This window comes from Protopterus annectens, chromosome 13.part0, assembly GCF_019279795.1.
Source record: "Protopterus annectens isolate FY-2018-M chromosome 13.part0, PAN1.0, whole genome shotgun sequence".
Taxonomy (NCBI): domain Eukaryota; kingdom Metazoa; phylum Chordata; order Ceratodontiformes; family Protopteridae; genus Protopterus; species Protopterus annectens.
In genome coordinates this window covers 64,042,456-64,055,624 of record NC_056747.1, presented here as the reverse complement: position 1 = coordinate 64,055,624, position 13,169 = coordinate 64,042,456, and the positions used below count along the sequence as shown (strand labels likewise).

The window sequence follows — 13,169 nt, the reverse complement described above, 5'->3', positions numbered from 1 at the left end:
TTTCCCACATTCTTGTTGTGGAATATAGTACCCTGCATAGTCAGGTTCTCGTGTTTTTTCCCACATCTTGTTTTGGGGTATAGTACGCTGCATAGTCAAGTTGTCGTGTTTTTTCCCACATCTTGTTGTGGGGTATCGTATCCTGCATAGTCAGATTGTCATGTTTTCTCCACGTCTTATTGTGGGGTATAGCACCCTGCATTGTCAGGTTGTCATGTTTTCCCCACATCTTGTTGTGGGGTATAATACCCTGCATAGTCAGGTTCTTGTGTTTTTTCTCGCATCTTGTTGTGGGGTATGGTACCCTGCATAGTCAGGTTGTCGTGTTTTTTTCTCATATCTTGTTGTGGGGTATGGTACCCTGCGTAGTCAGGTTGTTGTGGTTTTTTTTCCCACTTGTGGGGTATAGTACCCTGCATAGTCAGGTTCTCGTGTTTTTTTCTCATATCTTGTTGTGGGGTATGGTACCCTGCATAGTCAGGTTGTTGTGGTTTTTTTTCCCACTTGTGGGGTATAGTACCCTGCATAGTCAGGTTCTCATGTTTTTTTTCCCACATCTTGTTGTGGGGTGGGGTATAACACCCTGTATAGTCAGGTTCTTGTGTTTTTTTCCCCCACATTTTGTTGTGGGGTATAGTACCCTGCATAGTCAGGTTGTCGTGTTTTTTCCCACATCTTGTTGTGGGATATAGTACCCTGCATAGTCAGGTTGTTGTGATTCTTTCCCATATCTTGTTGAAGGGTATAGAACCCTGCATAGTCAGGTTGTCGTGTTTTTTCCCACATCTTATTGTGGGTTATAGCACCCTGCATAGTCAGGTTGTCATGTTTTCCCCATATCTTGTTGTGAGGTATAATACCCTGCATAGTCAGGTTATCGTGTTTTTTCCCTACATCTTGTTGTGGGATATAATACCCTGCATAGTCAGGTTGTTGTGTTTTTTTTCCCACATCTTGTTGTGGGGTCTAGTACCCTGCATAGTCAGGTTGTCATGTTTTTTCCCACATCTTGTTGTGGGGTATAGTACCCTGCATAGTCAAGTTGTCGTGTTTTTTTCCAACATTTTGTTGTGGGGTATATTACCCTGCATAGTCAGGTTGTCGTGTTTTTTTCCCACATGTTGCTGTGGGGTATAGTACCCTGCATAGTCAAGTTGTGTTTTTTTCAAACATCTTGTTGTGGGGTATAGTACCCTGCATAGTCAGATTGTCATGTTTTTTTCCACATCTTGTTATGAGGTATAGTACCCTGCATAGTCAGGTTCTCGTGTTTTTTCCCACATCGTGTTGTGGGGTATAGTACGCTGCATAGTCAAGTTGTTGTGTTTTTTCCCACATCTTGTTGTGGGATATAGTATCCTGCGTAGTCAGATTGTCATGTTTTCTCCACGTCTTATTGTGGGGTATAGCACCTTGCATTGTCAGGTTGTCATGTTTTCCCCACATCTTGTTGTGGGGTATAATACCCTGCATAGTCAGGTTCTCGTGTTTTTTCTCACATCTTGTTGTGGGGTATGGTACCCTGCATAGTCAGGTTGTTGTGTTTTTTTTTCCCACTTGTGGGGTATAGTACCCTGCATAGTCAGGTTCTCTTGTTTTTTTTCCCCACATCTTGTTGTGGGGTATAACACCCTGTATAGTCAGGTACTTGTGTTTTTTCCCCCCACATTTTGTTGTGGGGTATAGTACCCTGCATAGTCAGGTTGTCGTGTTTTTTCCCACATCTTGTTGTGGGATATAGTACCCTGCATAGTTAGGTTGTGGTGATTCTTTCCCATATCTTGTTGAGGGATATAGTACCCTACATAGTCAGGTTGTCATGTTTTTTCCCACATCTTGTTGTGGGGTATAGTACCCTGCATAGTCAGATTGTCATGTTTTCTCCACATCTTATTGTGGGTTATAGCACCCTGCATAGTCAGGTTGTCATGTTTTCCCCATATCTTGTTGTGAGGTATAATACCCTGCATAGTCAGGTTATCGTGTTTTTTCTCTACATCTTGTTGTGGGATGTAATACCCTGCATAGCCAGGTTGTTGTGTTTTTTTCCCACATCTTGTTGTGGGGTCTAGTACCCTGCATAGTCAGGTTGTTATGTTTTTTCCCACATCTTGTTGTGGGGTATAGTACCCTGCATAGTCAAGTTGTCGTGTTTTTTTCCCACATGTTGCTGTGGGGTATAGTACCCTGCATAGTCAAGTTGTCGTGTTTTTTTTCACATCTCGTTATGAGGTATAGTACCCTGCATAGTCAGATTGTCATGTTTTTTCCACATCTTGTTATGAGGTATAGTACCCTGCATAGTCAGGTTGTCGTGTTTTTTCCCACATCTTGTTGTGGGATATAGTACCCTGCATAGTCAGGTTGTTGTGATTCTTTCCCATATCTTGTTGAGGGATATAGTACCCTTCATAGTCAGGTTGTCATGTTTTTTCCCACATCTTGTTGTGGGGTATAGTACCCTGCATAGTCAGATTGTCATGTTTTCTCCACATCTTATTGTGGGTTATAGCACCCTGCATAGTCAGGTTGTCATGTTTTCCCCATATCTTGTTGTGAGGTATAATACCCTGCATAATCAGGTTATCGTGTTTTTTCCCTACATCTTGTTGTGGGATGTAATACCCTGCATAGTCAGGTTGTTGTGTTTTTTTCCCACATCTTGTTGTGGGGTCTAGTTCCCTGCATAGTCAGGTTGTCATGTTTTTTCCCACATCTTGTTGTGGGGTATAGTACCCTGCATAGTCAAGTTGTCGTGTTTTTTTCCAACATTTTGTTGTGGGGTATATTACCCTGCATAGTCAGGTTGTCGTGTTTTTTTCCCACATGTTGCTGTGGGGTATAGTACCCTGCATAGTCAGGTTGTCATGTTTTTCCACATCGTGTTGTGGGGTATAGTACCCTGCATAGTCAGGTTGTCGTGTTTTTTCCACATCTTGTTGTGGGGTGTAGTACCCTGCATAGTCAGGTTGTTGTGTTTTTCCCACATCTTGTTGTGGGGCGTAGTACCCTGCATAGTCAGGTTGTTGTGTTTTTCCCACATGTTGTTGTGGGGTGTAGTACCCTGCATAGTCAGGTTGTTGTGTTTTTTCCACATGTTGTTGTGGGTATAGTACCCTACATATTCAGGTTGTCGTGTTTTTCCCACATCTTGTTGTGGGGAATAGTACCCTGTATAGTTTTTCTGTACTGTTGCTGTGTGTTAGTCATCTACAGTGCTTTGGGTTGTTGTAATAATTTGATGGATTTGTTTTCAAAACAGGAGGACATATGTGGGAGCAATGCCAGGAAAAATCATTCAGTGCCTGAAAAAGACTAAGACTGAAAATCCACTTATCCTGATTGATGAGGTAAGAGCATTTTTAGCCAGCCTGAGTAGCCTATTCTAGTGTTAAAAGTCATTTGTATGGTGCTATTATGTGTGCAGTGTGTTGAATTTCTACTTAATTTATGTGTTTTGTTAGGTGGATAAAATTGGAAGAGGTTACCAAGGAGATCCATCTTCAGCTCTCTTGGAACTGTTAGACCCAGAACAGAATGCAAATTTCCTGGACCATTACCTGGATGTTCCTGTGGATTTATCCAAGGTAGGTGTGCAGAAATGGGTGCTGATACTAAGCTGGACGTTACTGTGCTCTAGTGGTGGGGGTTTTCTTTTGAGGACCAGAGAAATTTTTGCATGAGGAACTTAGTGGATTCCAATCTGGAATGCAGGTCTTAAACATGTACTTAACAAGAAAGCAAACCGAGGATTTAATAGTTCAGTTTACTGCTGTAGTATAGTCATTTTTACCATGTTTCTGATAAATTATATTCAGCAGAAATATTTTTTACTTATATTGCAGAGTTTGTATTTGCTAGCAGATGTGTCTTAATTCATTTTGAGTTACTGTAATGTTCTACTTACAATGTTTGTAAGCTTCTGAAACCATTTTTGTTTTGTGATGCTCTTTTTCTGTTCCAGTGTCTTTCTGCTGCACCTCCTAGAACCGCGTCACTCCCCCAGGGCCAGTGTGTAGCCTTAGCCTTCCTAGATGCTGAAGTCTGTCACAGTGGAGAACATTAGATTTAGTGTAAGTGCAGATTTAGAATAGTGAGTGACATATTCTCTAAGGTCCATTGTTCTCCAGTATCGCCAGTACCACTACCTGTAGGCTTATATCACTTTTATTCAGTGTCATACCACATTAATGGTCCTACTGAAATCCGCCTCCCTTCCCACTTAATGCTCTACTCGTCACTACGCTGTAGTTCTGTTATCAAATTAAAAGGCTGAATCTCAAACCTTTGCTTATACCCCCATCCCTTCCTAGTACCTAACTGCAGACATAGCAGTTTCTAACATTTAGCTGAGTCACTATATGCGACTTCACATAAAATGCAACAGCAGTGGAAAAGATTTTCTTTTTATAAAGCCACATAACACAGAAAACGTGTTACATTGAGTGAGTTGATCGATTGCATTTTTTAAATAAAATGTTGGCATTTATTCAGTAAGATGATGATGTGGAGGAGGGACCTGTTATGTATGTATGATCCGATATTGTCTTTTATCATCTGATTTAACTTGTGGATTGTTAGGTCTGACCTCGACACCTTATCCCAAAGTATTGGATCCGAGAGCTCTGACTCCTCCCCTACCCACAATTCCCCTCTCTTTCCTGAATTATCTCATTTGCTGCCTGCCTAACCAGATATGTTGACTAGGAGCTCCATACTATTTCATGAGAAGTGAAGCTCTTGACTCTCCATATTTCAGATATTTAGGATTGTTATTAGAATTTAGTAGTGTTAGGTTCTTCAAATAGCGGAATTCTAGCTTAGAGTGTTTTTTTCGCACAATTTTGCTGTGTGTTACTGTATGTTTTGTTAGGCTTAGTCTTTAGGTAGTTAGGATTGTACAGTATAGTTAAAACTGTTGATGTAGTGTTTGATGACTTGCTGTATTATAATAGTGTATTTTCTAATGTCAGAAAAGTCTGCTGGATTCAATGAATGTTCCTCCTGTGGACATAGAATCCAGCCTCAAGACCCACACTCACAGTATGTATACTGTTTTGGCCTTCCCACTTGCAGGATTCTTGTTCCGTTTGTGTTGCATTTGGCACCAAATCATGAAAGGACTCCTTCCCTCTCAGACAGTGTCCAGAATATCATTCAGGTCCAAAAGCACCCGTTCCATCTCCTTCTGACAGAAAGAGGGACAAAGAAAGAGAAAATCTAATGAGAAGGAAAAAGAGACTGATCAAAAGAGAAGTCTGAAGAAGAGAGACAAAGACCATTCAGACAAATGTAAGAAAAGGTCCCCCCAACCCCACAGCTATTGTGGGCCAGGAACCTAAAGTTTTCAAGGCAAGTCTGATCCTACTGGCTCCAGGATCTGAACTCCTACCCGAAAGCTTAATTTTCTTCAGGGCCCATTAGCCCGAATCTTCACTCGCCCGTACTGGCAAGATCCCTTTGAGGCCTGTTTCTATAGCCTTGTCTTTGAGATCTTTTTGATCCACTAGGAGTTTCACCAAGTTAGACATCAGCCGAATGATGAAGAAGTGTTTGAGAACTCAGATCCGGCTAGAAGTCCTCCTGGCTCCATCCTCAGGGAAAGATCCATGATCAGCCCTTTAGACCCTAACTGTCCTGCTTTTGATGCCATCTCCATTTGTGGACCTGGTGCACATCGGATCCAACCTTTCCACTGTACCAACTTAGGAGCCAATGGCCCTGGAGACTTTGGCTTTGACTGCTTTCCTCACTCACTCAACACTGATGCACTCGGATGAGGTAGAGTCCTGGATACAGAGCATCAAAATCAGAGTGCTAGTGGTGGAGTCAACTTCAAAACTTTCTTTGCCTCCCTACCACTCAGGGCTTCGGCCCTGGATAGTTTGGTTCCAAGATCCTCCTCAGAGCAGTCAGCCACTGGAATCGAGAGAACTACTGGTTTTACTGTTTTCAGTCACTCTTTACGACTCCAGTGGCTGATTTGGCTTTTGAGGCTGTGGTGGACCAAGATGACCTCTACTTGCTCAGAGTTTGGATCCTTCCAGACTACCCCTAAAGACTTCCGTCTTCCTCTCGTTCTGGTCGACAGGGACAGACAGATTCTGTCAGCTTCAAGATCATTCTGTGTTTGAGCTCCATGTCTAACTCCAGTGTGTGTCTGTCAGAAGTCTCAAGGCACATTCCTTGGAAGAAGAATTGAAAGCATAAGCATATTAACTACTCTCCTGAGTCAGTTAGAGAAGACAGCGACTTAGATGAAGGAGAAGGCTCCCCCTGAAGACATTCCCTTTGGAGATGTCCTTGAATTAACGAGATAGAGGGGGAGTGATCCACTGAAATCTCTCCTTCTGATGAGTTGGTGTTTCCCAAAGCTTTTAAGTGTTGCCCTTCAATGTCCTGGGTGCCCCCTCTGACACCTTAGTTGATCTCATAACCCAAAAATCCTGGAAGGAACCTAATGTGGCGGAGCCCATCCTGAAAAAAAAAATGGACAAAATCCTAGTTACCCCTAAAGAAAGAAAACATTGGGCCAAGGGTCTTCCTGTAGATGCCATGATGGTAGCAGCAGCCAAAAAAGGAGCTGTCCTAATAAAGTTCCTCTGTTCATCTCCCTAACAGGGAGTTGAGGGAGTTGGGACAGACTGGGGGAAACAAACTTAAGCTTCAGCAAAGTTTATACTCTGTGCGCACTGAACTATGACACACCTGGCACATTTCCTGGGGGATTGCGTCAAGGAGCTTTTAAATTCATTGGCAGGTGACTTACCTTTGTATATTCAGAAATTTGTGGATACCCACATGTCCATATTACAGTCGTTTTCAAATGTTGCCATGAGACTACTATCCAGTGCATCAGATGGAACAGCCGGCACAGGTATTACCATGCAAAGTCATGCCTGAATGTGGCTCTGCAACTTTGCGGAAAGCTATAAGACATCCTCAGTTAATGACCCCTGTGATGGTTTCACCTTATTTGGATCAAAAGTAAAGGAAACTTGCCAAGAAAAAAGAGCAAGAGAGTAAAACCTTGTCTGCCATTGGAATCCATTTTTTCAAACCCTCACAGATCCTTTTCCAGGAATTAAAGAGAAGGGATGAAAATGTGGTTCAGAAAATCACAAAGTTTTCACCAGGACATTCTTAGAGACAGGCCTCCCAGAGGAAGAGGCAATTGCATGGGCATTGCATACTGGGCATAGGCAATCAGCAGAATCAAGGTTTCCGTGGACCTTTCACAGAGAAACCTTATCAGCGTCCCTGAAAGCTTGTCTTAATGCTGCACTCTCTGGAAGCAGTCAGTGAATGCTTTTCCTTACACCCTCTAGCCTGACAAAATATGACTTCCAATTCCTGGGTGCTAATGATCATTACCAGAGGTTATACAATAACCATTTTTAGATCCACCAAAGACAATACAACAGATTCCCGATACTCCACCCAGTCAATTGGAATCTGTAGCAACAGAGCTTCTAAAGTTGTTGGACAAAAGAGTCATCCACAAGACCAGCAAGCATCCAGAGTTTATTCAAGGTTTTTTAAGTCCCCCCCCCCCCCCCGGCCAAAAAAAATAGAAACCTCAGATCAGTATTGTATGTCAGCAGTCTGAATCTGTATGTAAAACGAACAAAATTCCAGACAGTGTCAGTACAGTTCATTCTCCTTGTACCGAGGAAGGATGTTTGGATATGGTCTATCGATCTGCAGGATGCCTACTATCATATCAAGATCCAGTGGCAGTCCAGGAGATTTCTCTGTTTCTGGCTCGAGGCCCATCACTATTATTCATGGTGCTGCATTTGGTCTTACCACACCCTACTGAGTGTTCACCAAGGTAATGGCAGCTGTGACAGCCTGTCTTAGGCTGCAGTGGATCCAGGTATTCCCATATTTAGATGATTGGCTTCTAACTGCTACCTTCAGGGATCTACTACTGAGACATCGTCATTTCTGAATGACTCACTTGAGCATTTCAATAAACGTCAACAAGAGCAAGCTATTCCTTACTCAGTTCATAGAATTCATAGGCTGCCACATAGTGTACATGAGGTAGCAAAACTTCCCTTAACATATGATGAGTCAAGTACATAAGATCTGTAGCCCTCTAGGATGATAAAGCATTCATGGCTTAAGGCTCAACTAATTTTCTGACTCTCTGGTGTAATGGCCTCCCCTATAATGATGGCTCCTTTGCCCAGGTACCACAAGAGAGTTCTGCAGCGGGTACTAGCTTTACAGTGGTCACAAAAACTACATCCGCTTCACTACAGAGTTCAATTGACTTAGGTCTGCAAAGACCACATTCATTTCTCAAGGCAGACACTTCCATCCTCTGATTCCCAGAGCCACAGTCACCATGGGTGCCTACCTCCTTGTGTGTGTGTGTGTGTGTGGGGGGGGGGGGCACTTTGAAAGGAAGACTGTCCAAGGGACATGGTCATCAATAGAGGCCAAACTTTGCATTAGTGTCATGGAGTTGAGGACATTTCAAGACCTCCTACCCAAGGATGCATACACTCAGACAACATATCAGTAGTTTGGTACATCAGCAAACAGTGGAATACACTTATACCCTCTTTGCTGAGAAGCCATGAAAGATTGACAGTGGATGATGTCTTCAAAAAGCTTTCTAGTAGCAAAGCACATTCCTGGGACTTCAAATATTCTGGCAGACAAACTGAGCAAAACTGTACTATTGCCTAATGAGTGGTCTCTCAGCAGAGCAGTGGCAGTGGAGATTTTCAGCTGCTGGGACCATCCTTGCTGTGATCTTTTTGCTTGGTACCTAAATGACAAATGCAGAAGTTACTTCTCCTCATCCCTCCACAGCCACTGAGAGATGCTCTAGTCTGTCTTTGGTCCCCAGGTCTCCTTTATACCTTTCCGCCAATTCCCTTCATCACCAAGTTCATTCAGAAAGCCATAGATTGCAAGACCAGAGTAGTCCTCATTGTCCCATCTGGCCTCGGCAGGTATGGTTCCCCTTTCTTTGACCTCATCTGACTCAACCATCATGGATCTCCTCAGTCACCCATCCGGACTACCTCTACTGGATCTCAAGACCCTAAAATTGAGCACATAGTTTTTCCAATTCTGACAATTGCCATAGGTGCCAGGCTTTCTTCCCTGGTAGTCCACATCATATTTTCTACTCAAAGAAACTCAACCAGAAATATTAAAAGAGCAAATGGAAGCGGTTTTCAAACTGTGCCACTTCTAATGGACTAGATCCTTTTTCAGCACTTCTTCCTGAAATGTTGGAGTTTCTGTTGGAACTGTTCAAGGTTGGCTTAAGTTGAAGTTGTTCTACAGTTCAAGTTCAATTAACAGTCCTCTCAAACTTTCACGTAGTGCTCAACAACATATCTGTTGCTTCCCTCGAAGTGACCAAAGCCTTCCTTAGGGGAACATTTTTATTGAGACCCCCAGTTCATGATCTGATCCCTCTATAGGACATCACTATTTTACTCCAACTGCTAACCTAAAACCCTTTTAAAACAGTGGCATATGTAGATATAAAGTTTCTTTCATGGAAAACTATTTTTGTGGTTGTCATTACATTTGTAAAACGTGTGTAGAATTACAGGCACTCTCTTGTTAATCTCCTTTCCTTATTTTTCACAAGAACGTGTCACTGAGAACAAATCCTTCATTTCTTCCCAAAGTAACTTCAGAAACTAACTTGAATCACCAGATTGATTTACCAGTTTTCCTTCCAGATTTTACCAACAAAGGAAAACATACCTTGCATACTTTAGATATCCACAGAGGTTCAATCTCCATCATAACAAACATTGCAGAAAATCTGATCAGCTGTGTGATGAAAGGAGATACTGCCAGGACATCTAGCTGGAATTTTGTAAATAATTGTATATCAGTAGTGAATACTGAAATGATTTATACAAGATGCTTGTGTTACAAATGTATTAGAACTGTATGTCGTGTGTATATCAAACTGCTTGTACAGTCATGTGTTGAAAGCTATTTGTAGAGTGCTGCATTTAAAATGTATACACAGTGTGCCCTGCTGGAAGAGAACAGAAATGTACATGCCCTATTGTAACTGTTTAAATGTATATATTTTAATAGTGGAAACTGGAATACAGGAGGTTGACTTCAGTCTAGCAAACTTTAGAAAAATTAAATTAAATTACTTTATAGGCTACGCAGTAAAGATGCTTTCTGTATTGTCTTGAGGGTGAACTAATAACTAGTTTTGAAAGCATGAAGGAATGCAATTGTTTTGACTTCCAGCATCTGCCAAAGATTTGAGCAAAGCCCTTGTCTATGTATTTTTACAGGTAAATGCTAAATGCCACCAGCTGCCATCAGTGGTTGTTTTACATGAGAACTAGAATTCAGGTGACAAGAAATGTCATTCTGCAAGCTATCCCAACAGAAACAATTTAGATATTATTTTGTCTTCTGTATTCTGTCTTGGACCTGACAACAGGAAGACTCATTCATCACACATCTGCCTTGCTCTAATGAAGCAAGTTTCTGGGGAACAGTATAACTCTCATAGATACAGTCAGGAATATAGAAGAACGTAGTTTAGATGTTGTACTTTATTTGTGTGAGCCTGTACTGCAATGTTATTTTAAACATTTCCTGTGGTTTTGAACTCTGTCACTGTGAATATATATATATATATATATATATATATATATATATATATATTCAGTTTTATCTTGTTCTTTTATTATTTATTATTAAATATATTTAAACCTTTCATTGTGGCTGATCTGTGTAGAAGTATTTAACTTTTGAGAGTACTTGCATATTTATTTGGTGAAATTGTGTGAGACACTCCTAATAGCCTTGCTCTTGGTCAAAATGCCATTTGTGTTGATGTTAATATTACACAGTAAGATTGAACACCCTTTGTTAAGGGCCTTAAAGTAGCTGTCGAGGAGTGATTGGTGGCAGTGAAAACTACCTTATAGTCTGGGCAGAAGGGGGCATAGCTAGCAAACCTGTACCAGCCTTTCCCAAGTGTGTGTGTGTGTGTGTGTGTGTGTGTGTGTGTGTGTGTGTATGTAAATCAAACTTCAAAGAGTGTATGTGTCAGCCACTTGGGCAGGGATGCGAAGCACTGGTGGGACGGAGAGGGTGCTGGAGGTCTTGGCTTGGTCACTCAGCTGAGATCTCAACTCTGTAGCTGTGTCAGTGGGGAGTCTTACTGGGGATTTGGAGGAAGAGGGAGAAACCAGCCATGGACTTACTGTGGTCTCTGTGTGTTCTTAAGGGAAGTTGTACTTGATGCAGAGAGCTGCATTTGGAAATACTGTGTGTGTTCTTGTCATCCTGTCAGTGAACGTCCCCCACTGTTAATTACTGGTCCAGTGGAGGGTTGTCACAAGCTGTTTATATTCTTCTCTACAAACAAGCTTGGACAATCGGTATATAAGGTAATCCTAGCAAAATATTTAGCAGACTGCATATCACAAGGTAAGTCTTTACATTCAAAGTCTAAGGCTGATTCTACTAGGACAATGGCAACTTCAACCATATTTCCAAACATAGTGCCTGTAAGTGCCATATATGCTGCAGCAACCTGGTCCTCCCCTCTTACCTTTGTGTCTCATTATAAGCTGGATGTGCAGTGTAAGCGGGCCTATGGACAGAAAATTCAGGATCCCTTCTTGGACCTGAGAGACTTCAGGCATCTGTGGCAAGCTATACAGTCTGTGTCAGACTACAGGCCCCCTACCTTCTCAGTGTGATAACACGGAGTTTCTCAATGAGCTCAACACCTACTTCAGCAGGTTAAAAATGGGAAACAATACAACGGCAACAAAACTGCCCACCAACCAAGACAGGGAAGTGCTCTGCCTTCACGCAACAGATGTTCAAAGGGTGCTGCGATGGGTAAACCCAAGAAAGGCAGCTGATCTTGACAGTATTCTGGGGTGAGTGCTCAGGGAGTGTTCTGACCAATTAACTATTGTTCTTACCAGCATATTTAACATCTGTCTGCATCAAGCCACAGCACCCAAGTGCTTCAAGAGTACAACCATTATACCACTGCCCAAGAAGTCTCCACCCTCAGGTCTGAATGACTACTGCCCAGTAGCTCTTACCTCCACTGTAATGACGTGCTTTAAGAGATTGGTCAGAAACTACTTAACATCAAGTCTTCTTGCAACACTGGACCCACTCCAGTTCACTTATAGATCCAGTTGCTCTGTGGCAGATGCTGTCTCACTGACACTTCACTTATCCTTGGCGCACTTGGAGAACAAAAACTGTTATGTCCTCATGTTGTTTACTGACTTCAGCTTAGTCTTCAACACGGTCATCCCCCAACATCTGATTGAGAAACTGGTCCTTCTGGGTGTTAGCACTCCTTTATGCAACTGGGTTCTGGACTTTGTTATTGACAGACCACAAAAGTTATGCGTAGGCAACAACACCTCGATGAGTCACACTGAACACTGGAGTACCTCAGGGATGTGTCCTGAGTCCCCTGCTCTTCACCATGCTGACACATGACTGCATCACTTGGTACAACACAGACCACATTATTAAGTTTGCGGATGATACTACAGTGGTGGGTCTCATCAACAATGGTGATGAAAAAGTCTACAGAGAGGAGGTGAACCAACTGTCTAGTGTGACAACAGCAACCTGGATGTCTGTGTGAATAAAACAAAAAAGATAATAGTAGACTTCAGGAAGAGACGCAAGGCTCATTCTCCACTCACAGTCAAAGGAGAAACAGTGGAAAGGGTCGAGAGCACCAAGTTCTTGGGGGTGCATATCTCTGAAGACTTGTCTTGGTCAATAAACACTAATCATATTGTCAAGAAGGCACAGCAGCATCTCACTTTCTAAGAAGGTTCAGAAGAGCAAAACTACCACCTTCAGTTCTCACAAACTTCTACAGGGGTACCATCGAAAGCATCCTGACTAGTAATCACTCAGTGTGTTATGGAAACTGCATGGTTTCATATCGCAAATCTCTCCAGAGGGTGGTGAAAGTGGTGAAGAGAATTATGAGGTCCATGCTTCAATCTATCCAGGACTTGCACTCTGCTCGGTGCCTCAGCAGATCCATCAAAATAGTCAAAGGCTGCACTCACCCTGTCCATGGTCTGTTATCATGTTTATCTTCAGGCAGGAGATACCGTAGCTTAAGTTGCAAAAATAACAGATTTAATAGAAGC

General features: G+C 42.3%; 1 protein-coding gene across 1 annotated transcript in view; it reads left to right on the top strand.

Moving 5' to 3' along the window:
- The window catches only part of LONP1 (lon peptidase 1, mitochondrial), an 843,750-nt gene that overhangs the window by 545,156 nt on the left and 285,425 nt on the right, over positions 1-13,169 (top strand). Inside the window, exons 11-12 of the mRNA XM_044090626.1 lie at positions 3,263-3,350; positions 3,465-3,587. Coding sequence (XP_043946561.1) covers positions 3,263-3,350; positions 3,465-3,587 — 211 coding nt within the window. The remainder of the gene's footprint in view (positions 1-3,262; positions 3,351-3,464; positions 3,588-13,169) is intronic.